The sequence below is a fragment of the Salvelinus fontinalis genome, chromosome 5 (assembly GCF_029448725.1).
Source record: "Salvelinus fontinalis isolate EN_2023a chromosome 5, ASM2944872v1, whole genome shotgun sequence".
In the NCBI taxonomy this organism is placed as follows: domain Eukaryota; kingdom Metazoa; phylum Chordata; class Actinopteri; order Salmoniformes; family Salmonidae; genus Salvelinus; species Salvelinus fontinalis.
Window position 1 is genome coordinate 56,990,454 of NC_074669.1, and position 27,665 is coordinate 57,018,118.

The following is a 27,665-nucleotide window of genomic DNA, read 5'->3' on the forward strand; positions in this document are numbered from 1 at the left end:
TCATGTATGCCCTTGTCAGACACATAAAGCAAAGAAACGCTCAACAGAAGTGTATGTGTGAGACTAAAGAGAGGTTTGACTGTGTGTTTCCAGGAACCACTCTGTCGTCCATGGTAATGTGTGCTGACCTCTCTGGCCTGACCTTCACCCTCGCCCTTGTCAGGACTGAGCCCACCTACAACCAGCCCATGCAGCAGTGGAGCTTCGTCTCTGACTTCGCTGTGAGCTGCCATCTTGGTCATTGTATGTCTTAAAGGTAGACTCAGCGATATGACGTGGCCACGAGCAGCACCGTAGATATTGCGATGAGCGAGATGCAAGACTTCACTGTCACACACAGTATCTGCGTATGTGAACGGGTTCGCTTCACGCTGTTAGAGCGTGGCAGGTGCAGGACCAAAACAGCTGAGCGCTCTTAGTTGTTGAGGAAATGGACCCACTATGCTGTTTACTTTGTGTACCTACGTCATATCGCTGAGTCTACCTTTAACTTTGTATTCTTAGTGTTTGTGCTGAAGCCAACTGGTAGATGGTAATGACAGAAGACTAGCGTTAGCTTTAGCAGCACATACAGTATGGATACCAGACCAGCAGTAACTACCATAAATGGTTGGTGTGTTTTAAAGTTGTTTTAATGATGTTGTAATGTTGTTGTCTGTAGGTGCGGGACTACTCTGGCACGTACACAGTGAAGATGATCCCCTGCAGTGCCTCTCCCAATGGGGAGTTCAGCATTCCCCCTGTGTGTCACCCACGAGAACCCCTCACCTTCCACATGGACATCCGCTTCCAGCAGGTCAGCACCACCACCACCACTGCATACCCACAGTCTCTGGCAGACTAGCATACCCACAGTCTCTGGCAGACTAGCATACCCAAGACGCTAGAATCAAGAGGAAACTTTGTCATTCACCAATGCTGATTTGTCTTGGTGTTGTATGAGGCTAAAAACAATAGTAGCAGATACTTGCTGATTAAATGCATTGGACCAAACTTTTAAATCTTATCAACTCTCTTGGTGCCTGTGTTTGACCTTTGCTCTCTGACCACCCCAGGTGAGTGACCCGGTGGCGGCTGAGTTCAGTCTGAACACACAGATGTTCCTGCTGTCCAAGAGGGAGCTGTGGCTGTCGGACGGATCCATGGGCTTCGGAGAGAGCACCGACACAGCCTTCTCAGAGGGTACTGGACTACTACTGACCCCTAGTGGACACTCTAGGAACCACTAGTCAACATATAGATAGATACACCACTAGTCAACATATAGATAGATACACCACTAGTCAACATATAGATAGATACACCACTAGTCAACATATAGATAGATACACCACTAGTCAACATATAGATATATACATCACTAGTCAACATATAGATAGATACACCAATAGTCAACATATAGATAGATACACCACTAGTCAACATATAGATAGATACACCACTAGTCAACATATAGATAGATACAACACTAGTCAACATATAGATATATACATCACTAGTCAACATATAGATAGATACACCACTAGTCAACATATAGATAGATACAACACTAGTCAACATATAGATATATACATCACTAGTCAACATATAGATAGATACACCACTAGTCAACATATAGATAGATACAACACTAGTCAACATATAGATAGATACAACACTAGTCAACATATAGATAGATACACCACTAGTCAACATATAGATAGATACACCACTAGTCAACATATAGATAGATACACCACTAGTCAACATACATGCTCTTTCCATGACATAGACTGCACAGGTGAATCCAGGTGAAAGCTATGATCCCTTATTGATGTCACTTGTTAAATCCACTTCAATCAGTGTAGATGAAGAAGAGGAGACAGGTTTAAGAAGGATTGTTAAGCATTGAGATAATTGAGACATGGATTGTGTATGTGTGCCATTCAGAGGGTGAATGGGCAAGGCAAAATATTGAAGTACCTTTGAACGGGGTATGGCAGTAGGTGCCAGGCGCACCAGTTTGAGTGTCAACAACTGCAACACTGCTGGGATTTTTCACACTCAATAGTTTGTGTATCAAGAATGGTCCACCACCAAAAGGACATCCAGCCAACTTGACACAGCTGTGGGAAGCACTGGAGTCAACATGGGCCAGCATCCCTGTGGAACGCTTTGGACACCTTGTAGAGTCCATGCCCTGATGAATTGAGGCTGGTCTGAGGGCAAAAGTGGGTGCAACTCAATATTAGAAAGGTGTTCCTAAAGTTTTGTCCACTCAGTGTATATTAGCTGTTTTATCTTATAGAGCTCACACAGCTTTTTATCTAACTGCTTTCTGAGTTTGAATGTAAAGATCATATTTAACAGTCTAATAACCATTTAATGAAGCTTTCAGTGCTTGTTGAACTGTCACAGAGCAATGGACACCACCCTCCTCCAATCTCTCCCTCCATCCCCCTCTCCAGGCTCCTCTATCTACGGCCGTGTGATGGTGGACCCAGTCCAGAACCTGGGTGACTCCTTCTCCTGCAGTATAGAGAAGGTGTTCCTGTGTACAGGAGCTGACGGTTACGTCCCCAAGTACAACCCCACCAACAAGGAGTATGGCTGCCTGGCCGACGCACCTTCACTGCTCTACAGATTCAAGATCCTGGTGCGTACGGCAATCCCTTAACACATGATGCCTCCACTCAGGGAGAGATTCCTCTGGAGTTTTGTTATGGTCACTTTGAATGCAGTTTGGTCAGTTTTGCTATATTTATTAATTAAGTAATTGCTTCAACCATCTACAACCATTTGTGTTCTTGATATCTCAGTACATGTGAGCCATGCTGCTGTTAGACTGTTGAAATACATTTTACGTTTTAGTCATTTAGCAGACGATCTTATCCAGAGCGACTTACAGGAGCTATTATGGTTAAGTGCCTTGCTCAAGGGCACGTCGACAGATTTTTCACCTAGTCGGCCACGGTATTCGAACCAGTTACCTTTTGATTACTGGCCCAATGCTCTTAACCGCTAAGCTACCTACCTCTAATCCATAGACATCCTATACAAAATTTCTAAGTTAGGTTCTATCTCTAATTATTTCAGTGGTCTAACCTGTGTGTGTGTTTTGCTCCTCAGGACAAGGCTCAGCCAGAGACCCAGGCCACAGCGTTTGGAGATGTGCTGTTTGATGCCACTCTGGCCCTGGACACTCCTGGAGGCCTGCCTCTGGTCAGACAGCCTGGTTCAGATGGATTCGCCCTGTCCTCCTCGCCACTCTTCCAGGTCAGCTGACACGCGCACGCATGCACTCTTTGACTCTAATCGTACATAATATGGTCTGTAAACTGGATACTAATGGGAAAATAGTCTCTGTATTGTACAAAAAAACACAAGAATTTTGTTTGAAATCACACACTGAAAGGTATAGGCCAAAGTCTTCATCACTAACCTCAAGCTCCACTGTGTCTGGATGTTCCAGGTGGCTGCAGGTCGGGAGTGGTTCATCCACACCATCTACACCGTCCGCTCCCGAGACAACGCCAACCGTGGCATCGGCAAGCGCAGCCTGGAGTACCACCACAGCCTGTCCTCCGTGGCCGACCCTCAGCCCGACCTCCACACCTCCTCCCTGGGTCGCTACCGCCGTGCCGCCCCCGCTCCGGACCTGGCCCAGGACATCGGCACCGACAACAACCGGGGAACCAACATCCAGCACATCGCTCTGGACCGCACGGACCGCCTGGTGGTGAGCCAGCGCCAGCCATGGGGGGGACGTGACCGGGCTGGGTCGGACCGCGACTCACCCTTCCTGGAGCGCCCCCTCCTGGAGAGCTCCGGCAGGGAGCCTGTGGACACCTCCACCCTGCCCACGCTGGTAGGCCTGGCGGGGTTGATCCTTCTCACCTGCCTGGTTGCCATGGTGGTTATTCTGCTGGTGCGGCGCAAGAGGAAGAACCAGAAGAAGAGCCAGTTCCCTCCCTACTCCACCTCGTCGTGCTCGGCCTACAGCGGAGGGAGTGGCAACAGCAGAAAGGGCATGATGGGTACTGGACGCAGCAGCTTGGACAGCTCTGAGGTCTAGGTTTAAGACTAGAGACAGCCCTCCTACCAACACCATCCCGTCACCGTGGCCTTCTGATAAGACATTGACAGTTGTCAACAGTTCCACCCTCTACCACTGCGCTGCCGTCTAATGGCTCTATCCAGTCCTTACCGCTGAAGCGTGATAGAAATGTAAAGGTCATTTCCGATTGAGCCGACATATGCAGCGTGAATACAGTCTCCGCTAACTCGGGAACACTGGTTTTAAATTTCAATCACGCTGTAACACTTGATCTTCAGCAATACGGATTGAATAGAGCCCTAAGACAGGGCCAACCCTGCCTTCGGCTAGCACTGAAGACAGCACAGCCAATTCTTGGGACAGTTGATGTCAGTTGATGTGTGTTGTTGGGCCTATAACCAGAGTATGAATGAATGCATGGCTGGCCAAGCCTGGAGAGAAAGTCATGTGAGGATCCACGAACCCTCAATGAAGTGTTTTCACCCCTTTTCCTGTGGTATAACATGGGTTTTAGTCCCCCTCAGAACTCCATTCAGGTGTGCTTTAGTTCATGTGTCAAATATTAAGAGTCCCCAAGGGCTGATGTTGTGGAGAATACCCCTTCCAACTATGCTAACTGCCATAGCTGAACATCCCAATTAAATCTTAAAACAGTAATGGCATCTCCAGAAGGTAATGTCCCCCTTGATAGTGCAAAGCAGCTTTGAGGAGACTATTCTGTCCTGTTTTTAAGAGAACTAGCCTATCGTGGTATTTTTGTTGTCGGTCGTTCAATCCGTGTCATCTAATATTTGTTTTTTGAGTGCGAGATAGAGCCAAGTGGATGGAATGCTGGGTTGTGTCGGTCCGGTCGTATCAAATGTGGTAAATGTGTGTATTTTCTAATATTGATTGATGCACTGCTATGCTTTACAAAGCCCTCAGTAGTCAGCAGGTGTGCCCATAGACATGGTGCTATTCAATGGGATTGTGATGTTGCCCATTTTAGTCATTCAAGTGCGTAAACTATTCATTCAGAATGTTTTTATATATTTTTGTTTCAGGTGCGGTTTAAAAAAAAATCACGTGTATGTGCATATTATTAACTCTCATAAGTCTGTACATACCTGCATGTATAGGATGTTCAAAGTCAACACAGGACAATGTAAACAAAAAAAGGTATTCATTACTAAACCCTGGTGCAACTTGAAAAATATGTAAACCCCACATTTGATGCTGTTTATCAACTGAAGAATGTGACCATCTTGATCTTATGCAAGTGACAGTATAAGTTAATAGGTGCCAATTAGTTAAGGTACAGAAATTTGTCTCCGACCAATTTAGATCAAATTGGTGACTTATCAATTTTGTGATAATTTCAATCAATTGTTTGATGTACTCCAACTTTAACTGCCAAATACAAATGTACTTTTCCGAATGATTTTGGTCCTAGTCTTCACTCAGACTGCTTGTGAACGTCCACGGCTCTTTGTGTGAAAAGCTTTGCACAAATATTCAACATAAGTATATTTTCTTTGCATAAGAATAGACTTATTTTTAAAAAAAAGGGGTAATTTATTAGTGACACGTTCCAAAAATACATTTTCTACAATGTAGGTCGGTAACATAACAGAGTGGGAGGGGGGATACATACAGGTGTCGTAACAATTAATGGAATGTGATAACATAACCAAACAGGCATAAATACATTTCTCGTCACCTCAAGTACTAGTAAAAAAGGGTAGAAAACTAAAACAAAAAGAAAATTCAACTAAATCAGCTGCAGTATGCCAGTTAGTCCCTACTAGCAGGCCTGTGAATAGAAGGAACACAATAGGGAAAGAGGGACACCTAGTCAGTTGTATAACTGAAATGTGTCTTCCGCATTTAACCCAACCCCTCTGAATCGGAGAGGTGCGGGGGCTGCCTTAAATCGACACTAAGAACCTAGGTTCCCTCCTGGCATCTTCTAGATAGAACGACACGCTATAGCGAAGAAAAGCTCAGTCCTCTTGGGTTTTATACAGTAAATCATCATCATCATCATGTATCACCACGGTAACCCGTACAAAACAAACAGACGCTACGACTACTATACTGCTGCCTGCCGCTGCCCTCAGTCTGACCATCACCACCTCACAGCTTTAGCTTTTTCCTGCGGCCTCCTCGCGGGTCTGGGGTCCCTTCTCCCTTACGCTTCTGAGCCTGAGGAAGTGTGGGATGAAGAGGAAGACAGAAAAGGAATGTCAGCTCAAATAATCATTAAAATCGTCACTTCATACAATAACGTCTGCTTACAATGGTATATTGGTTTAGACAAGACTATATAGTGGAAAAGAACATTGTGTGATATTGTTAGTGTGGTGTGTGTTTTCCCGCACAATGCACGGAGATAGAGGACTGCATGAGCAGAGAATTCAGTGATGGGCAGGAAGTGTGGTCTTACAGAAGACTGACTCCGTGGTCCTTTCTTCTTCTTCTCTGCCTTCTCTCTCTCCTCCAGCTCCATGTTCTCTCGTTCAATCAGGGTGATCAGGGTGTTGCATCGCCTCTGGAGCTCCTATACACACACAACCACAACTCTTGAAATGTATCATGTTTTGAATGAAAGGTTATCATGTTACTGAAGAAGTAAAGACACATTTCCATCTACAGGTTTTACTCTATTGATTCTACAACAAAGTTGTACTTAATTCCACTGTCGGCCCGGGGCCACTCCACTCACCATGGCGGTCCTGGACTTGAGGAACCAGTCGAAGCGGAACTGGGGCGAGTTGCGGATGCACTGGCGCAGCTCGTCGTAGACCGACTCCTTTTCGAAGCCCAGCTTGTGCAGCATGCAAATGAGGAAGCGGTCCTCCTCCTCCGTGTAGTTCTTCCCCTTGTTGGTGCCGTACGAGATCCTCAACTGGTGGAACGGCGCCTTGTAGCGACCAATCTACAACGAGGGAGAGAAAAGATGTCCTTCAGGGTGTATGGTAAGCCTCCGGTAGACATGATCAGACACCAGCTCCAGACACATTCCTTCATAAGGGTTGGGAGGGCCCAGACACATACCTTCATAAGGGTTGGGAGGGCACAGAGGTTTTCACAACTGTATCGATCATCTGATGAAAATAAAAGGTCTTGGCTCCCCAATGTTGTTCTTGTTAATGATGACCTCGCTGAAATGGCTTACCTTTGTGTCCAGTGCTTTCTTGATGCTGATCCTCCTCTGGATGCGGGCCTCTCCTCTCTCGATCTGAGCCATGATCTTCTCAATGTCCTGCAGCTCGTTGCAGCGCTCCCAGAACACAGCTGTGTGTACACACACACACACGTTTAGATCATAATACTCTAGATCTCTGTCATACACTTGGGAGTCATGTCCACTAGCTATATAAGAAGTAGATTCAGATACATTTCTGCGAGAAAAAAAAAACAATTCTTCTTACCGGAATATTCCATGACTTCCTCTGGGGTTTTGCCCTCCACCTCTCTGGCGATGTTCTCGATGTCGTCTCTCCCCCATTTCTCATTGGCTTTGATGAACTGGTTAAAGTCACGCTTGTTCCAGATGGTGAAGCCCTGTGGAGAGATCGATGACAGTTTGTAACGACACACGCCACAAATGCTAACATTTGTCTCTTCTTTGTAGTTGAAGCCATTAAAAAGAGTATCTCAACTGAACTATACGTAGTTCTATAAATATGACATGGAGTAGGGCACTATGATGAATGTCTAGAGTGTTTAAGTTGGAGGTCTTGTTTCAGCCAATACCTGCGAGAGGAGGTTCTCCTTCTCCTCCAGCTCCTCCTCTGATAGGCCCTCGGCCTCGTCAATCTTGGCCTGCTCCTCCTTCTGGTGCTGGGCCGAGTTGGGCAGTTCTGGGTTACGAGGAACCTGGAGAGAAAATGTATATCACATATACACTTAAACACTCAACAGATACATCCCATTCTAAACCGACTGTGTTGGTTTGAAAATGCAGAGGAGATCCAAAATGGCCGCCGTCTGATGGAACATCATCACACTGACGGCGTCATAACTGACCACAGAGGAGGCTGGTGAGGGGAGGACGGCGCAAACACATATATACTATTCCAGCCATTACTATGAGCCCGCCCTTCGATTTTAAGTGGCAGCTGCCATCACTGATGTACCAACAGTTACACCAGTAACAGTACATGTTGTATACCTTGTAGCCGATAGTCTTCCTGTAGAATAGGATCTCTTTCTCCAGCAGTTCAAACAGCCTTGGGGGGAAGAACTGGAAGTCCTGCACATTGGGCTGCTTAGGTGGACGAGGAGCCTGGAAGAGGAGAACAGCAGTTTTAGTCAGGGAGAAAGATAGTCTGGAAGAGGACAGGAGTTTTAGTCATGGAGAAAGATGGCCTGATTCATTCCACACAGCTATCCCAGTGGCGTGCGTATACATAGCCAGAGGCCGGCGGTAGTGAGGCTTACCTTGGGTGCTTTAGGCTCGCTGACACGCAGGGCCTCTCTAAAGTAGGCATCGACGGCGTAGTTGGCCTTCCTCTCTCTCTTGGGTGGCTCGATCCAGTTGGTGACCACCTTCTTCTTCTCCCTGTAGTCCTCTCCTTCGAAGGTGTACACACTGTTGTCGGACTCCATGGTGAAGTTCCTCAGGGAGCTCTCGCCCATGGTGTTCATCTTCTCCTTCAACTCCATGGTCTGTCAGATACAAACACACAGCAAAGCGTTAGCATCTAGCTACACATTGCTAATGTGTTTGGCCTCTAGATACTGCCATATCAACCCACATATAGCAATGCTATCACATATTATATAAATGATCTGAGTGCAGATAAATGTTAATGCTAGGCCCAATGCTAGCGCTAGGCCCTTGTCCGCCTGTGTTCTGACCTTCTTCTCGCCTCGCTCCAGGATCTCGTCGATGTCATCGTCGGTGATGTCACTCTCCTTGGAGGCGAAGACGTGCGTGGCGCCGTGCCGGATGATAGACAGCATCTCGTCCTTCCCCAGCTTGTTGGCGTTGGGATCCACTAGCCTTCCTGCAGAACAGACATAGTAGACACAGACAAGTCAGCCAGTTGCATTACCAAGGCATTGACTTCAATAGTGTAGGTTTGAAACTGGGAAGAGGAGATCCAAAATGGCCACCGGTGCAGTACCTTGCTGGATGACGATGGACTCCAGTTGGAGCTTCATCTCGGCCCGCTCCACGATCCTCTCCTCTACTGTGTTTTCCGTGATGAAACGGAACACGCGCACCTGCTTCTTTTGACCAATCCTGTGAGCTCGGTCCTGAGAAGAAAAGTTAAATGAACCAAACAGGTAAGTGTCTAACAGTTACCAGGTAGAAGCATCTTGATAAATTAAGTTACCGGTGAGAGATTCTATTGAATGCAAGCTCACTTGTTGTGATATGATTCAAACTAGGGGGAATTGAACATGTTAAATCCATAGGGCAAATTCTAATTACAGTAATAGTAAAATGTCATATAAAAGACTGATTAAATAGTCCACTAACGTGGGTCAATGAGAGGTACTGACCATGGCCTGTAGGTCGACCTGAGGGTTCCAGTCTGAGTCATAGAGAATGACCACGTCAGCTGTGGCCAGGTTAATACCCAGCCCTCCGGCCCTGGTGCTCAACATGAAGAGAAACTTAGGGCTGTTCTCCTCATTGTACGTGTTGATGGAGATCTAGAGGAATATGGGACATGTAGTGTTAAATGAAGTGTGTTCAAACTGCAACGAGTTAAATTGTATTTACAAGCCATTTATTAGCCTGGTCCCAGATCAGCGTGGGCTGCCCTGCCAACTCCTATGGTCAATGTCACAAGAAGGCAGCACAAACAGATCTGGGACCAGGGTAATAAGCCACTGCCGTTAATGAGATCCAGGAGTGGGAGTCATAGTCGTACCTGTCTCTCCTCGTGGGGCGTCTGTCCGTCCAGGCGACAGTAGCCGAAGTTGCGCCACATGCAGTAGTCCTCCAAGATGTCCAGCATCCTGGTCATCTGGCTGAAGATCAGCACACGGGAGCCTGGGAGAGGGAGGGGAGTTCAAAATGGCCGCCAATCAATCATCCACCATGCCTACATTGCTGCAACTTTAGCATAGTAGTTTGAATCACAAAAAGTCTGAAATAGCCTTTACACAACACTGTCTCCATATCAACTTTAAAGTTGAAAGGGCCACAGAGCCATCAAACAGGCCATAAAAACACCAAGTTTGTAACTCGTCTTAGAGGGGAGCCTTTAGTCCACCCACCCTGAGCCTTCATCTTGGGCAGCAGCTTGTCAAGGACGGCCATCTTGCCGCTGTTGACGGCCAGGTGCAGGTCGGTGGTGTAGGGCGGGCCGGGCTCGGCCCCGTCAAACAGGTACGGGTGGTTGCAGCACTTCCTCAGCTGCATCAAGACATTGAGCAGACGCATCTTGTCCATCTTCCCTGCAGAGTTCAGGATGTCTATGTCCTTCATCAGGATCTTGGTGTACCTGAGGAGAGACGGGACAGTGTTTTCAATACACATTATAGTGTATAGGGCTGAAGAATTTGTTTGGCGGGGAAAGGGCATACGTTGACTGTGTGTGGGCTACTCACCATTCTCTCTGCATCTTACTCAGCCCCACGTACATCTTGATCTCTTTCTTAGGCAGCAGAGACTTCTCCACCTCATTTTTGATACGACGCAGCAGGAAAGGACGCAGTACCTACACACACACACACACACACACACACACACACACACACACACACACACACACACACACACACACACACACACACACACACACACACAGAGAGAACAACCAATGAAAGGTAAGGCCCCATAACACTATTTGATAAAAAACTTACATGGATACATGTTTAGTTCATTAGGATCCCCATTAACTGTGGAACATGCAGCAGCTACTCTTCCTGGGTCCACAAAAAACAGTTATAGACAAGAACAACATAAGATGTTATTACATTAAAATTGAAGGTAATACATTGTCAAAGCACCAAGAGACAAAAATACTATTTACTCACTATTCATATATACACAGTACAGATTCCCGTACAGAGTACAGTTAAATGTAAGGAAGTGTTTCAGATACTTACAGTGTGAAGACGTTCCACCAACTTCTGATCCCCCAGGCAGTTGTTGGTGTCAAACCACGAGTCAAAGTCCTTCGAGAGAAAAATAAAAAGTTAAATCAATCCATATTTTCAGGGCCCTTTAAATAAGTGAAAAATAGAGAATATTGTTATTTTCACTAAGTGTTACTAAGCGTTATTCATAAACTGTAGTATTAATGGAGGGTAATTGTCTGTGTGTTCAACAATTTGTTCCCCTCAGGTACATTAAAGTTCATCCTATTTTATCTGCCTCTTACCTCTGAGGAGTTGAAGACGTCTGGCAGCAGGAAGTTAAGCAGGGCCCAGAGCTCGTGGAGGTTGTTCTGCAGCGGGGTGCCGGTTAGCAGCAGACGGTTGGTGGTCTTGAATTCACGCACTATCTCAGACAGCTACAGCACAAACATACACAAGTAAAAAACAAACATTGAAGAGTCTTTTGTGAGTTGAGCCCATTGACGTTTTGTTAGTGTATATACACATTTTAAATCACATATTTACATTTAATCAAATATGTATACAGTGTGTGTGTGTGTCAACTTAAGAAGCTCCCTAACCTTTGACTTCTCGTTCTTGATCCTGTGGGCCTCGTCGATGACCAGGTACCTCCAGTTAAACTTCTTGAACACGGCCTTCTCTATGATGAGCATCTCGTAAGAGGTGACACACACATCCCACTCCCCTGGCAGCAGCACATCTCTGATCAGGGCATTCTGGGGGGAAAAAGAGGGTGAAGATACAGGGTTATCGGTGGGGCACAAGACCAAAGCCCCAGCAACATCACCAGTCTAACGCGCTGCAACTGCTGTAGTACAAGTTATTGAAAAATGACTGACTTGCATTGGCTTGCATTATGCAGAATATAAATTAGTAGTCTTATGTTGCAGGAAATCTACGTGTTACGTTTTCAGTTGCAGACGGAGATAGAGATGAACTATTTCCATGACAACATTTCTTCCCATATGGAACATTGGAAAACACATAAGCCTCAACACTGTCCCACAGTCACCACCCAATGCCTTCCAGTTGATCTACAGCAATCAACATGCCCTGTTCATTTTACATCAGAGAATTCATGTGGTCTGCTGCTGCTCATAGCTCACCCTCTGCTCTCGGTCTCCGATGAGGCAGACTGCTTTGAGGGAGGGGACCCAACGTTTGAACTCGTTCATCCAGTTGTACAGGGTGGACTTGGGCACCAGCACCATGTGGGGCCCGGGGATGCTCCTGTAGTGCTTCATGTACCCCAGCAGAGATATGGTCTGCAGGGTCTTACCCAAACCCTGAAGGACAACAAGCAAGGTGTGAGTATATATATATTTTTAAAAGCACAATAATTTGAATACCGATTTTAGCATGAATGGGTCTTTGGATGCTGTTACTGCTGTAGTCCAGGAGGATTTCTTCATGAGTATCTCACACACACACACAAACAGCTAGTGATCAAGAGATATGCATGTAGAACTACCGGAATACCAAAAAGGTAATATTTTTCACTTTAGTTTGAAACAAGAACCTACCATTTCATCAGCAAGAATCCCGTTGATTCCGTTCTCGTACAGAGAGATGAGCCAGTTCAGACCACGGACCTGGTAGTCTCTCATTGTACCCCCTTTTACAACTGTTGGGAGATAGATACAGCACAACATACTCAGTATTGCACAAGTTTGACATACTTACCATTCAAATATGGACTATAGTAGTCCTGGTCAGGACTTTGCTACATTGAAGATGCACTATGCAGAAGCCATTTCCTGGTTGCTAAAATTCTAATAGTTCACCCAATTTCAGCCTGTGACAAAACAAGCAAGTTTAGTGTAGAGAATCTTTGTAACACCTAAACCGCTGGGAAATGTATTTTTCATAACTAAAACATTTTGTATTTTCAGCTGTTTGAAGCAGGTGTACAAAACCGAATGTAAAAGATGCAAAACTTAACCACGGATAGCATAGAAAATGAGTACCTAGAACAGATCTACCGCATCTTAGACTTGCTTTCAATGAGATATATATAACACGCATTACTATGTGAATTTGGTCTGGTCGCCCAAGAGGTTACATATTGTAGCTTTAATAAGTAAAACCATGCGACTCCTTACAGGAGGGAGATTCGTCGAAGCGGGTGCAGACGTTGGTGGTCTTGCTGCTTTCGCTCAGCAGCTCTTCATCCTCTTCCTGCTCTGTGCGACGATGACGGTTACTGTCAAAGAGAGCAATTCATCAGAAACAGCATATCAAATGCCCAAAACGTACACCAAATGTACTCCCACGGAAGAGCGACGAATCATCAGGTCAAGTGTTCTGCGTGTTGCGTTGTATACTCACTCTCCGACCGAGAGGAGATTCTGTTTCTCATCCTTCTTGACACGAGGGCGTCCTGGCTTCATCTTGAGCGGGGAGGTGGGGGTCTTCTGGGCCGCAGGTTGGATGAAATGGGCAAACACCTCTGTCTGCTTCAGTAGGTACTCAAATCTGTTGGTCCGGTCTGATGCCTACACACAGAAAAGCAGTGAAACTTTGTGAGCAACAAATTACTTTTACAACCGGATAATTACATATTAAAACTGTAAATGAACATCTAGCAGTGTGCCATTACCACTTTCTCCTCATAGGCTGGCGCTATAGATGAAGAGGGGTCCTCATCTTGGGCATCCTGTCCGGCTTCAGAAGACTCCTCCTTGCTGGCCTCTGACACATCATCCTTTTCCTGGAAAAGAGGAATGTAACGCCACTTTCAAAACAACTGAGAATTCAGAAATCTCAAACTTCTGACCTAAGTGGCTTCAAGACAAGTTGGAACTCAAAAAAGAAGAAAAACAATCTCCAACTGGGAAAAATATTTTGAAAAGGTCATCTAACTCGGGATTCCAAATCTGGAACTTGGGCATCTTTCTAGAGCAGTGTTTCCCAACCCTTGTCCTCGAGTACCCCCAACAGTACACCTTTTTATTGTAACCCTGGACAAGCAAACCTGGTTCAACTTGTCAACAAGCCCTAAATGAGTTGGATGATGTGTGTTTGTCAAGGGGCTACAACAACGAATCTGTTGGGGGTACTCGAGGACCAGGTTCGGGAAAAACTGCTCTAGAGCTCCGACTTTCCAACCTGAAGATCACTGGGGTCACGATTTGACTGAGAGTTCCCAGTTGTCTTAATGTGAGATAAGCTGCACTAGTATAAAGAGGATCGAATGCAGCGTCAAACAGATGTAAACAACTGCTACAACTGTATAGAAACCCTTGATGCGTATTAAAATAAAGTGTACTAGCTGTAACGTTAGCTAGCATAGTTAGCTGAGTGTTTATGAAACAGGCTAGCTGCTAGCTCTACTATACAGTACTGCGAGACACACTCTCCGGGAAGATGGGTCGGAGCTGTCGATTAACGTTAGCTAACGACGCTAATGCTAGCTAGCTAAACAACTCGAGCTAGCAAAGACAAAGTTTGAGATGGCTCGATTTGGAACTCACAAAAGACATATGGTTGATTTTAGCATAATCTAAAACTTGTTGAGACATTTTTTCGAATGATGGGCTCAGTATGGGCTTTGTATTATTATTATTTTGTTCAGGCTCACCTCCACTCCTCCGGTTTCTTCAAGTTCAACTGCTTGCTCTTCCCGCAGCTCCACGCCGTTTCCAGTCTCGGACATTGTTATCGAATTTCTTCCTCGATTTAAACCGATCGTCTGTTTATTCGATTACTTCGTCCGCCTATGATTGGCAGATATGGTTTTCAAAAACTTTCTTTCAGAAAATACGCTGCTATAGTCCTACTGTTTATTATGAAAGAAACTGGCTGGCTACAAGTGATTCATTCGCTAGCTTCCTTTCCCCGCTACCCGCGTTCACAAAGGTTCCGCGTTGTCTCGCGAGACTTTGGTAGCGTGGCTGCGTGTTTTTCCCCCAAAATGCAAAAACTTAACAAATTTACTGACTTAAAACCCATCTGCTACATCAATCAGTCTAAATGCTATGCCTATCCAATGGCTATGAGCTCAGTTAGTGCGTAAAATAAGTCCGTGGAATAATACATTTTGTTTTAAGTCATTACAAACCATTGTCATTATGTTTATATTTGTATTTAAACAAACCCATAATTCCCCAAAAGTTTATATATTTTATTTTATAGTCGCCATTTTCGTTCTTTATGAAACAGGCAATGAGATCGTCAAAAGCAGAAGGCTCCTAGAAAAATTCGTGGTCCATCGGAATGACGTTTCTGCAGGGCTTTTAAATCAGCTGATTTTATAATGTCAAAATAAGAGATGAATGAGCTGTCAACAGGCGACTAATGTCAACTGGCATTTTATGATATTTTAATCGGATGCTGGTGTTATGAATTATATTGGTACGTGATGTTTGGGAAGATACATTTCTGATAGCTAAGTTAGTGACATCTCCGGCCTGCTTTGTTGCAATACCATACACAGCTAACGTCATGCTAGCATAGCTAGCTAGTTTGTTAAAGAACGTTAGCTTGCTAGATTGCGAAAAAGAAGTTAGTTATCCACACATGTTTCATTTGTGCATCAATGCCTTTAATCTCAGATAATTTTAATTCGATAACATGCCGCTTGTGGTTACTGTAACTAGCTCAACGTGTTAACTTGTTTAGCTAGCTAAGTTAGCTAGCTTTGTGATGATAAGGCAAAGCATGATGCTCTGTTGTTTTTGTTTACCTGTGGCTAGCTTCATAGCCGTGTGATATTGCTATGGTTATACAACTTTTCAGCAATGGTAAAAACGATTACAGTTTGTTATTTACAAGTTGTTGACCGAATCATACGTCTAGCTAGCTAGCTGTGGTGGACATGCCATGGAGAAATGGAAAGCTAGCCAGAATAAGTAACTAGTCACTAATGGTGGTTGATGTCCTGCTCGCTCTCGTCTTTTAGGTGTGGACTGCTCCCTGATCTTTCCCCTCACAGCTATATAGATCGCCTGCCATCATGGACAAGATTCTAGAGGCGCTGGTCAGCTCCTCTCACTCAGTCCCAGTGAAGAAGGCCATCGTGAAGAAGGTAGTCGAAGCCGCAGAGAAAGAGGTCACGGCGGAGCAATGTCAGGCCCTGTACACCCTCACCACTCGCCTCATCTTCTTGGGCGAAGACGCCTTCCAGAAACGGGTGGGCTTCCAGGTGCTGGAGGCCTATGCCCGCTACCACCGTGCTGATTTTGAGCTCTTCTTCAGCAAAGACTTTGTCCTGGGCCTGTTACAGCAGGGCTACGGCCCCCTGGACCGCAAAGACCCGGCCGTGGTCGACTACATCCATGGCTGCCTGCGGCTGCTGATCAGCTGCCCCTCGGTGCTGGATATCTTCTCCATCATCCAGACAGAAATCCTAAGGATGGTGTGCGAACGGCCTGAGCCAGCCCTGTGCGCCCGTCTTGCCACCATGCTCTCAGACTTCGTACAGTGCATCCCCCGGGAGAAGGCGGCCATTTTGTTCTGCCAGCAGTTGGTGAGGACCATTGGGTACTTCCACTGTCCGGCCAGCCAGGAGCAGGAGCTGAGGGAGTACGTGGACCAGGTGACCAAGGTCAGCACGTTGTTGCAGAACATCTGGAAGGCGGAGCCGGTCACACTGCTGCCATCTCTGCAGGAGGTGTTCGCTATAATCTCCTCCACTGGTGAGACTGAGGGAGGGAGCACCACACACAGTCACAGATGAGCACACACGCACAAATTGCACTGTATGTGTCTATGCATCAATGCCCCATACAAGTTGGGGCGGCAGGTAGCCTAGTGGTTAGAGTGTTGGGCCAGTAACCGAAAGGTTGCTACATCGAATCCCCGAACTGACAAGGTAAAAATCTGTCGTTCTGCCCCTGAACAAGGCAGTTAACCCACTGTTCCCAGGTAGGCCGTCATTGTAAATATGAATTTGCTCTTAACTGACTTGCCTAGTTAAAGTTTTATAAATCATTTGAACAAAATGAGCAGTTTCAAATACAATATCAATTTTTACTGTACACAAGTAAAGTACACAATAGTATTTTCTAATGCAGTCACTAATTTGACCTCCACTTTCGCCCACCTATGGAAAAACTAGGAATGTCAGGCTTGTTAGCACATGCTTGAGACTTGGAACAGTCACTACTTAGTCATTTTAATGATCCAGGGTGGTGGAGAGTTCATGCACCACTCAATATCAGACTTGAATTGGGTCACTTGGTTAGGGAAGAGGTTGTAAACAAGACATTTTAATAGAATTGGGACATATTTTATAAGCTGTGGCCCAACAAAACATCAGTCAATTATACTCAAGTTTTTTTGTGTTCTGCACAGACACCTCCTTCGACCCCTCCATTGCCCTAGCCAGCCTGGTTCAGCACATACCTCTCCAGATGATCACAGTTCTCATCAAGAGCCTTACCACCGACCAGAACGTCAAAGACACCAGCATGACTCAAGCACTCTGCAGGTCACTGGGTGCCTTTACTGTGTTTTTTCATTAGCTAAACTGAATAAATGAATCCGTTGTATTTGCGATGTGTATACTAGATGGGATGATGGGATGTAGTGATTTAATAGAGCTTTTCTGCCCTTATTTACCGTTCTCTCCATCTCTCTCTTTCCTTCCTCAGGATGATTGACTGGTTGTCCTGGCCTCTAGCCCACCATGTGGAGATGTGGGTCATTGCCCTGCTGAAGGGACTGGCTGCGGTGCAGAAGTTCACCATCCTCATAGATGTCACCCTGCTTAAGATTGAACTGGTGGGTAGTGTACTGACCACTATTGGTAGTTACACATGGTAATAGCAAAGACAGTACTCTATATGAAGATGGGCAGAAACTGCTTCTCCAATAGAAACCTCCGATCACACTTGTGGGCGACGTTGGCAGCTAAGCCCATGCGCAGAAACACGTCATCGTGTCGAACGGTCGTCTAGCGCTGAACTGTGCATGTGCAGGCCGTCAAATAAAAGGCACTCCTTTGATATAAAGTAGTATTTGACAAAAATGAAAACGAGTCACTTTCACGAGGTTGGAGTAATAACATGTTCAACTACTGAAGACATTGGCTGGAATCTAGGCTGTGACTTTAGGTTTTGAGACAAGTCACAACTAAGGAACAATTTTTCACTTCTCTCATTGGAGAGAAGCCTGATCTGTTTCGCAAGCGTTCCCGGAAGTCTTGCGATGTTGCGCCTCTGGGTTTAGAAACTCTGTAGTGATAGCATCTATCACTACAGAGTAACTTCAGTTAGAACTGAAGATCACATGAACAAAAATGTGTTCCTGTAGTTCATTATGGTGTCTAGCTATATCACTTCTGAATTGTGTGTTTCTGTGTCAGTGTGTGTACAATAAATATGCTGTATGTTTTATCTTTGTGTGTAGGTATTCAACCGTCTGTGGTACCCCATCGTGCGACAGGGGGCCCTAGTGGTTCTCTCCCATATGCTGCTGAGTTTCCAACACTCTCCTGAGGCCTTCCACTTGGTAAGAAACACACAATACAACTCGTTCTATTGCGCACCGCATGTCTTTCCCTCCCTCATTCCCCCTATTTAGCTGAAATACCTTCAGGCTCCATTAAACTCCATTTCCCAGAAGCACTCTCCTCTCAGCAGGGCTCTTCCACTAATGAGGTGTAAAGTGTTTAAAGCACCATGATGGTCCTTTAGTTGACTGGTGGTGGTTTCATCTGCCATGATTGTCAATTCATTTTAAAAGGTTGATTACATTTAAGTCAGTGTGACCCCCCCACCCCCCCATGACATTACATTACATTTAAGTCATTTAGCAGACGCTCTTATCCAGAGCGACTTACAAAAAGGGAGGCTTAATGTAGCATGTCAAGGTTGATGTTTTTACCAGTCACTACATCAGTGTGTTTAGTGCTATTCTGCTGCTATATGCAGTGCCTAGTTTCCTCCACTGCACCTTTCCACCTTGTAACAGATTAGAACAGCTGTGATGTGCATATGACCAAGAACGTCACTGACTTTGCTGATGAGGATAAATTGACGTACCACGACTGTGATGTGTTGGTTGTCTCACCTAGCTGTCTTAGGATGAATGCGCTAACTGTACGTCTGCTCAGCGACTTTAATGTAAATGTTTGTCTACAATACGTTCAATGTGTGTTCCCCAGGTCGTGCCACACATAGTGGACCTGGTTGAGAGTCTGAAGCGGGACGGCCTGCCCACCAGTAAGGCTTTCCTGCTGCACTTCACAGAGCTCGTTCACTGTATGATGTACCAGTACTCTGGCTTCCCTGACCTCTACGACGACATCCTGGAGGCCATCAAAGTAAGACACCTTGACAACGAGTGATCACATGAGCGTTGCCCTTTTTTTTAAATGTATCAAACATTTACTGTCCTTTATATTATGATCCACCTGACATGGGAGGGGGTGGGTAGGTTTACGTTATTTATGTGACCAACTGTAGTGTTTGTGGCGTCGTGAATAATGTCGTCATTATTGAAGGATAGACCTTTTAAAATTCGGAAAGTGTACAATACTATGCAGCTCATGTATAGTAAACGTGGTGTATGGAGTGTCTGAAAGCTATCTCTCTCCCCTCTAGGAGCTACCTGGGCCCGGTGAGGAGAAGATCAAGCTGGTTCTGAACCAAAGTGCCTGGACGTCCCAGTCCAACTCGTTTGCCTCAGGCCTGCTGAGGCTGCCGGGCAAGTCTGAGACGGGCAAGACTGGCCTCATCAACCTGGGAAACACCTGCTACATGAACAGTATCATACAGACACTCTTCTCAGCCACAGAGTGAGTAGTGGATTTAGTATACACACAACTACACGTTGCATTTTTATATTGAATTGACCACATGGTTAACAAAGCTGTCTATGTACATTCTCACTTGAGTCCTCTCACGATAGAATGATATAATGCTGTAATATTTATGTAGGAAGTTCCTATGAAATGCTCTGCACTAACTCTTCAATGGTCCTGTCCCAGTTTCAGGAGGCATGTCTTCTCGTTACGTCTGAATGATGCCACTGCCAACACACTGATGAAGAAACTGCAGCTCCTCTTCACCTTCCTCTCACACACCCAGGTTTGTCTCCCGCTGCTGTTAGTGGCCATCGGGTTTTTCAATGCAAATGACTATGGATCCATCCCTGACGTTTCGCTTGGTGTGTTTATTCGGTGAGTGGTCATTCAGTTTGTGTGTGTCTCTCCTGCAGAGGGCAGCGTACGCCCCCAGAGTCTTCTTTGAGGCGTCTCGGCCCCCCTGGTTCAATGCAGGTTCCCAGCAGGACTGTTCTGAGTACCTCCGCTTCCTCCTGGACAGGTAGTACACCATCTAGTAGACTGCTGGAGCACCCTACAACTCCTTCCTCCTGGACAGGTAGTACACCATCTAGTAGACTGCTGGAGCACCCTACAACTCCTTCCTCCTGGACAGGTAGTACACCATCTAGTAGACTGCTGGAGCACCCTACAACTCCTTCCTCCTGGACAGGTAGTACACCATCTAGTAGACTGCTGGAGCACCCTACAACTTCTTCCTCCTGGACAGGTAGTACACCATCTAGTAGACTGCTGGAGCACCCTACAACTCCTTCCTCCTGGACAGGTAGTACACCATCTAGTAGACTGCTGGAGCACCCTACAACTCCTTCCTCCTGGACAGGTAGTACACCATCTAGTAGACTGCTGGAGCACCCTACAACTCCTTCCTCCTGGACAGGTAGTACACCATCTAGTAGACTGCTGGAGCACCCTACAACTTCTTCCTCCTGGACAGGTAGTACACCATCTAGTAGACTGCTGGAGCACCCTACAACTCCTTCCTCCTGGACAGGTAGTACACCATCTAGTAGACTGCTGGAGCACCCTACAACTCCTTCCTCCTGGACAGGTAGTACACCATCTAATAGACTGCTGGAGCACCCTACAACTCCTTCCTCCTGGACAGGTAGGTACACCATCTAATAGACTGCTGGAGCACCCTACAACTTCTTCCTCCTGGACAGGTAGTACACCATCTAATAGACTGCTGGAGCACCCTACAACTCCTTCCTCCTGGACAGGTAGTACACCATCTAGTAGACTGCTGGAGCACCCTACAACTTCTTCCTCCTGGACAGGTAGTACACCATCTAGTAGACTGCTGGAGCACCCTACAACTCCTTCCTCCTGGACAGGTAGGTACACCATCTAGTAGACTGCTGGAGCACCCTACAACTCCTTCCTCCTGGACAGGTAGTACACCATCTAATAGACTGCTGGAGCACCCTACAACTCCTTCCTCCTGGACAGGTAGTACACCATCTAGTAGACTGCTGGAGCACCCTACAACTCCTTCCTCCTGGACAGGTAGTACACCATCTAGTAGACTGCTGGAGCACCCTACAACTCCTTCCTCCTGGACAGGTAGGTACACCATCTAGTAGACTGCTGGAGCACCCTACAACTCCTTCCTCCTGGACGGGTAGTACACCATCTAGTAGACTGCTGGAGCACCCTACAACTCCTTCCTCCTGGACAGGTAGTACACCATCTAATAGACTGCTGGAGCACCCTACAACTCCTTCCTCCTGGACAGGTAGTACACCATCTAATAGACTGCTGGAGCACCCTACAACTCCTTCCTCCTGGACAGGTAGTACACCATCTAGTAGACTGCTGGAGCACCCTACAACTCCTTCCTCCTGGACAGGTAGTACACCATCTAGTAGACTGCTGGAGCACCCTACAACTTCTTCCTCCTGGACAGGTAGTACACCATCTAATAGACTGCTGGAGCACCCTACAACTCCTTCCTCCTGGACAGGTAGTACACCATCTAGTAGACTGCTGGAGCACCCTACAACTTCTTCCTCCTGGACAGGTAGTACACCATCTAATAGACTGCTGGAGCACCCTACAACTCCTTCCTCCTGGACAGGTAGTACACCATCTAGTAGACTGCTGGAGCACCCTACAACTCCTTCCTCCTGGACAGGTAGTACACCATCTAGTAGACTGCTGGAGCACCCTACAACTCCTTCCTCCTGGACAGGTAGTACACCATCTAGTAGACTGCTGGAGCACCCTACAACTCCTTCCTCCTGGACAGGTAGTACACCATCTAGTAGACTGCTGGAGCACCCTACAACTTCTTCCTCCTGGACAGGTAGTACACCATCTAGTAGACTGCTGGAGCACCCTACAACTTCTTCCTCCTGGACAGGTAGTACACCATCTAATAGACTGCTGGAGCACCCTACAACTCCTTCCTCCTGGACAGGTAGGTACACCATCTAATAGACTGCTGGCGCACCCTACAACTTCTTCCTCCTGGACAGGTAGTACACCATCTAATAGACTGCTGGAGCACCCTACAACTTCTTCCTCCTGGACAGGTAGTACACCATCTAATAGACTGCTGGAGCACCCTACAACTCCTTCCTCCTGGACAGGTAGTACACCATCTAGTAGACTGCTGGAGCACCCTACAACTCCTTCCTCCTGGACAGGTAGTACACCATCTAGTAGACTGCTGGAGCACCCTACAACTCCTTCCTCCTGGACAGGTAGTACACCATCTAGTAGACTGCTGGAGCACCCTACAACTTCTTCCTCCTGGACAGGTAGTACACCATCTAGTAGACTGCTGGAGCACCCTACAACTCCTTCCTCCTGGACAGGTAGTACACCATCTAGTAGACTGCTGGAGCACCCTACAACTCCTTCCTCCTGGACAGGTAGTACACCATCTAGTAGACTGCTGGAGCACCCTACAACTCCTTCCGCCTGGACAGGTAGTACACCATCTAGTAGACTGCTGGAGCACCCTACAACTCCTTCCTCCTGGACAGGTAGGTACACCATCTAGTAGACTGCTGGAGCACCCTACAACTCCTTCCTCCTGGACAGGTAGTACACCATCTAGTAGACTGCTGGAGCACCCTACAACTCCTTCCTCCTGGACAGGTAGGTACACCATCTAGTAGACTGCTGGAGCACCCTACAACTCCTTCCTCCTGGACAGGTAGTACACCATCTAGTAGACTGCTGGAGCACCCTACAACTCCTTCCTCCTGGACAGGTAGTACACCATCTAGTAGACTGCTGGAGCACCCTACAACTTCTTCCTCCTGGACAGGTAGTACACCATCTAGTAGACTGCTGGCGCACCCTACAACTCCTTCCTCCTGGACAGGTAGTACACCATCTAGTAGACTGCTGGAGCACCCTACAACTCCTTCCTCCTGGACAGGTAGTACACCATCTAGTAGACTGCTGGAGCACCCTACAACTCCTTCCTCCTGGACAGGTAGTACACCATCTAGTAGACTGCTGGAGCACCCTACAACTCCTTCCTCCTGGACAGGTAGTACACCATCTAGTAGACTGCTGGAGCACCCTACAACTCCTAAAACCTGTGACTCCAGGTATAGATGGAAAGAATGTATGTATAAATCTAGTGTTTTGAGAGAAGGATTTTAATAAGTTAAAGAATTCATGTTCACTCGAATGGGTGTTATTGAAAAGGACAGCTCCATTTATTATGCTGTTACATTCATTTGCAAGTTGTATTTTTGGTTGAGCTTTCTCTTGTTTCCTCGTGTTCTGTTGCCAAGGTTACACGAAGAGGAGAAAACCATCCAGGTTCTCATGTCAGCCAAGCCAAATGTTGTCTCCCCTGGCAACGGACCGAGCGACGACACCGGGGGTGAAACCTCTGCGGAGGATGCCGGAGTGTCACCCGTGGCCCCTGTGGAGGGGAAGTCTGAGGGGAATGACGAGAGGACGCTGATTGAGAGGATGTTTGGAGGCAGGCTGAGCACGGGTATCCGCTGTATGACATGCAACAGCGTCTCGGAGAAAGAAGAACCTTTCACTGACCTATCCCTGGCCTTCTGTCCCTCCACCACCTCCAGCCCTCTTCAGACCGAGGGCCCCTCAGAGGAACCCCGGGGCCCCTGCCAGGGGGCTGTCAACGGGGGCAGCGAGACTCCTGAAATAGGCCCTTCTCCCAAACCCGTCACGGCCTCCACCACCGGCGTCCATTTTGTTCCAGGGTCCAGCGAGCCACCGCTGTCTGTTCCTGACCTGGTGGACTACTTCCTGGCGCCAGAGATCCTGGACAAAGAGAACGCCTACTTCTGCCAGAAGTGTGGCTCGCTGCAGCGGGCGGAGCGGGGGATGAGGGTGGTGGCGGCGCCCGAGTACCTCATCCTCACGCTGCTGAGGTTCTCCTACGACGCCAAGTGCCACGTGCGCCGCAAGATTCTGGACAACGTCACCATCCCGCCGCTCATGAGACTGCCCGTGCACGCCCCTCCACCCAAACACTCTTCGTCCTCTTCCTCGCCACCATCCTCTCCACTTCAAGTGGACTCACCCGTGAGCAGCGAAAACCTGGCCAAGAAACTGAAGCCGTCGCAGAGAGATGAGGAGGAGACTGGGCTAGAGGGCGACAACGGGATGGCAGGAGGAGAAAGTGAGGTAGGGGTGTGGCCGGCAGCCCAGTTCGTTCCCTACGTCCTCAGCTCTGTAGTGATGCATTCTGGGATGTCGTCGGAGAGCGGCCATTACTACTCATACGGCCGCAACCTCAACGGTGCCGACGGAGCCCAACACCACCTAGCCAATCGCCTCGCCCTGGGGGAGGAGCCTGGGAACGGGCAGACTGAGCCCATCGCACTCACTTGCTCCGGGGCGACTCATCCCAAACAGGATGTGGAGGAGGTGTGCGGAGGCCAGGCGGCCGGCGATTGGCTGCTGTTCAACGACAGCAGGGTGACGTTCACTTCGTTGGGGTCGGTTCAGAACGTCACCAACCGTTTCCCCAAGGACACGGCCTACGTGCTGATCTACCGGAAACAGGACGTTACCGGGGGGCAGAACAGTACTGGGGGAGTGACGGCAAACGGCATGAGACTGGGCTCTGAACCTCCGCTGCAGAAAGAACTGATGGATGCCGTCACCAAGGACAACAAGCTCTTTTTACAGGTGAGAGAAGGGGGTGTGAGGAGTTACAGTATAGTGAATGAGGCATGTTCTGTTTGCTCGTGTTTATCCAAGTGCTCTACTCACTTTCATTTACAGTATGTTCATTTTTGGTTTGAAACCTTAAAAAGGAAATCGTCTCTTTAGTTATCAGTGCAATTTTTTGTTTCATCGAATTAACTCTTAAATTGTTGACGTAAGCAGCCTCTTCCATTGGCTTTACAAGTAGGACAAGCCTCACCTTTGACCCCCACCCTCTTAACCATTAGAGGGCAACAACCCATATTATAATAATCTACTTTCATCTCTCTCTCCATGACCAGTTTTAGATAACAGGGTAGCAGAAGGGTGAAAATCCGATTCACTCAAACCAATTATCTCTATATAAAAAGCCCTCCAGTCCCACCCTGTGTCGGAGCCTGTCATTTCTGTCACTAAATGCAGGCCAAGGAGGGGTGACGCAGCCATTAGCATAACCGTTTAGTGTGATCCTGACCTAAATGATGCATCAGGCTATGCTAATGTATTGGCCCAGGGAAGTGGAATGTGTTCACTTATGATCACGCTAGCCTCCAATAACCTTCCTCTAATTGCTTGATTAGCATGGGACGCTGAGGTGCATGCGTATTTACATTTTAGTCATTTAGCAGACGCTTTTCTCCTGAGCAACTTACAATTAATGCATTCATCTTAAGATAGCTAGTGCGGCTTGGTTGGGTTGTGCTTCGGAGGACGCATGACTTTCGACCTTCGTCTCTCCCGAGCCCGTACGGGAGTTGTAGCGATGAGACAAGATAGTAATTACTAGCGATTGGATACCACGAAAAATTGGGGAGAAAAGGGGATAACATTTATTTAAAAAAAAAAAAAAAAAAAATTAAAAATATAATAATAATAATTATGTCCCCCCCACGTCTAAAACCAAAGTTGCACCCCTGGTTATCAGCAAAGTCAGTGATGGTGGGGAAAATAAGTTTTTTTTGTTTGTTGTGGGGGTGGCATCGGTATGTCAGACATGTTTCCATATTCTTCAGGGTATTTCTGGTAATGTCAAGTCACGCTTTTCTCTTCTCTTTTGGACTTGTTTTTGGAATTTGTTCTTTCAACTTGTGCCCATGTTCAAAATTTAACAGGACCCTGTTTTCCATGTATCCATTAACAGGATTAAAGTACTTCTGAACCAGCTTTGATCAAAACATGTTGCAAGTATTCAGAAAGGCAACCATACACATGTTACACATTTCCCTTGTGTTTTCAAGATGCAATTAGTCAAGTGAAATTTCATGAGTCGTTAATCTCTCAAAAAAACAAGACTTCAACCACACATTTGCAGTAACCACTAGAGGACAGCAGAGCTGCATTTTCTTGCTCAGACAGAATACCCAAACTCCTGGGTCATGCTCATTAGGACAGGCAACATTTTAAACCGTTCTGCAATGGAAAATTAAACTCCAGGTAGTCCCTGCCTGTTTCTGTTTTCTTCTATTTGGTCCCTAATGAACGACCCTCTGAACAGTGTTTAATGGTCCCGAACTCCTTTGTCCAATAGGAACAGGAACTGAACGCGCGGACCCGAGCTCTCCAGGCGGCCTCTGCCTCCTGCTCGTTCAGGCCCAACGGACCAGACGACAACGAACCTCCGGGCAGCTGTGGTCCCTCGGGGGGAGGAGGAGGAGGTGGGGGGTTCAACACTGTCAACAGACTGGTCTTCTGATGGAGGAGGGACTGGGAAGAGTGAGTGAGTGACAAGTAAATATAGCACTGAAAGACCACTGGACTCATATATGAATGAGAGACATGCACAGAGAAGTCTGGTTGGCTACTCATCCAGTGGATGGTGAAGCACATATGAACGTAAAGAGAGAGCGCTGAAGATCTTGGAGGGAGCACTTGAATACAATGCATAATGTTAACGCCCACATGAACTTAAATCCAACACACAACACTGAACTCAACACTGGACTCAACCTTACAGTGAGGGTCTTACCTCTCATATCTGTCTCTGTTGTTTTATTATCATCCATAACTCCCAACCTTCTGCCTCGGGACAAGCTAGACCTCATAACCTTTTCTGGTTTGCATGCATTTCTCTTTTTCAAGCGGTGGGTTTGATTTTTGATAAGGAGATTCATTGATGCGTACTTGTCAGATAAGACATTTTCATATGCAATAAAATGTACAGATATGGGTGCGAAAGTATATTCAATAAACATGGAATATGATTAACTAATGCCATGAATACTGTATACAAAAAGTATAAGATGCGATTTAATCTTTTAATACAAAATGTGTGTAATTTGCGTCAGAACCATTGCATGCTGAACGTTTGACAACGTTCTTAAGGTGGGGTTATGGTTACTAACATTGACTCTTATAATTAAGTTATTCATTCAGGGATAATATTTTTTTGTTGCAGATTTTGTGCCTTTTTGTTAGATACTATTAATCCAGATTTTACAAGCAGAATTTGACTGGAAAGACACAAACCTCAGCCTTGCTGTACAGTGTTTTAAAGTAGTGTACAATACATGATTTCCCCCAATATTAAAGATGAATTGCTGAAAGGGTCTTGTTTGTGTCTTCCTGCTCTGTGTACCTTACGCTACCCACAAGCCCCCCTGGTGAGTTTTACACCTTCTTCACGTT

At 46.6% G+C, this 27,665-nt stretch overlaps 3 protein-coding genes across 3 annotated transcripts in view; 2 read left to right on the plus strand and 1 right to left on the minus strand.

The window, feature by feature from the left end:
* The window catches only part of LOC129855910 (FRAS1-related extracellular matrix protein 2-like), a 48,652-nt gene extending 44,598 nt beyond the window's left edge, over nt 1–4,054 (plus strand). Inside the window, exons 19-24 of the mRNA XM_055924021.1 lie at nt 94–221; nt 662–796; nt 1,056–1,182; nt 2,448–2,635; nt 3,109–3,255; nt 3,452–4,054. Coding sequence (XP_055779996.1) covers nt 94–221; nt 662–796; nt 1,056–1,182; nt 2,448–2,635; nt 3,109–3,255; nt 3,452–4,054 — 1,328 coding nt within the window. The remainder of the gene's footprint in view (nt 1–93; nt 222–661; nt 797–1,055; nt 1,183–2,447; nt 2,636–3,108; nt 3,256–3,451) is intronic.
* Nucleotides 4,055–5,566: 1,512 nt separating this feature from the next.
* On the minus strand, nt 5,567–14,969 carry smarca5 (SWI/SNF related, matrix associated, actin dependent regulator of chromatin, subfamily a, member 5). Its single transcript, XM_055923996.1, has 23 exons — nt 14,682–14,969; nt 13,701–13,811; nt 13,430–13,596; nt 13,204–13,304; nt 12,625–12,725; nt 12,208–12,387; nt 11,662–11,817; nt 11,365–11,496; nt 11,090–11,158; nt 10,589–10,698; nt 10,256–10,482; nt 9,907–10,028; nt 9,533–9,685; nt 9,151–9,283; nt 8,882–9,030; nt 8,462–8,689; nt 8,193–8,306; nt 7,775–7,897; nt 7,450–7,582; nt 7,194–7,312; nt 6,741–6,953; nt 6,462–6,575; nt 5,567–6,220 (listed from the first exon to the last, which is right to left on the minus strand). The coding sequence occupies exons 1-23, from the start codon at nt 14,754–14,756 to the stop codon at nt 6,152–6,154; spliced, it is 3,099 nt and encodes a 1,032-aa protein (XP_055779971.1). The 5' UTR covers nt 14,757–14,969; the 3' UTR covers nt 5,567–6,151.
* A 303-nt stretch (nt 14,970–15,272) lies between these two features.
* LOC129855896 (ubiquitin carboxyl-terminal hydrolase 38-like) lies at nt 15,273–27,583 on the plus strand. Its single transcript, XM_055923995.1, has 11 exons — nt 15,273–15,454; nt 16,002–16,737; nt 17,396–17,531; nt 17,695–17,824; nt 18,452–18,553; nt 19,209–19,367; nt 19,648–19,841; nt 20,034–20,133; nt 20,264–20,370; nt 23,648–25,022; nt 26,569–27,583. Exons 2-11 carry the CDS (start codon nt 16,056–16,058, stop codon nt 26,731–26,733), a joined length of 3,150 nt encoding a protein of 1,049 aa, XP_055779970.1. The 5' UTR covers nt 15,273–15,454; nt 16,002–16,055; the 3' UTR covers nt 26,734–27,583.
* The last annotated feature ends 82 nt before the right edge of the window (nt 27,584–27,665 follow it).

Excerpts from the sequence above, each read along its gene's own strand:
- LOC129855896 (XM_055923995.1), top strand. The coding sequence starts at position 16,056 with ATGGACAAGATTCTAGAGGCGCTGGTCAGCTCCTCTCACTCAGTCCCA. Across the intron at positions 19,368-19,647 it reads ACATCCTGGAGGCCATCAAA|GAGCTACCTGGGCCCGGTGA; the intron begins GTAAGACACCTT and ends TCTCCCCTCTAG. Across the intron at positions 19,842-20,033 it reads ACACTCTTCTCAGCCACAGA|TTTCAGGAGGCATGTCTTCT; the intron begins GTGAGTAGTGGA and ends GTCCTGTCCCAG.
- smarca5 (XM_055923996.1), bottom strand. The coding sequence starts at position 14,756 with ATGTCCGAGACTGGAAACGGCGTGGAGCTGCGGGAAGAGCAAGCAGTT. Across the intron at positions 12,726-13,203 it reads CTTCGACGAATCTCCCTCCT|TTGTAAAAGGGGGTACAATG; the intron begins GTAAGGAGTCGC and ends ATCTCCCAACAG. Across the intron at positions 7,313-7,449 it reads GGAAGTCATGGAATATTCCG|CTGTGTTCTGGGAGCGCTGC; the intron begins GTAAGAAGAATT and ends GTGTACACACAG.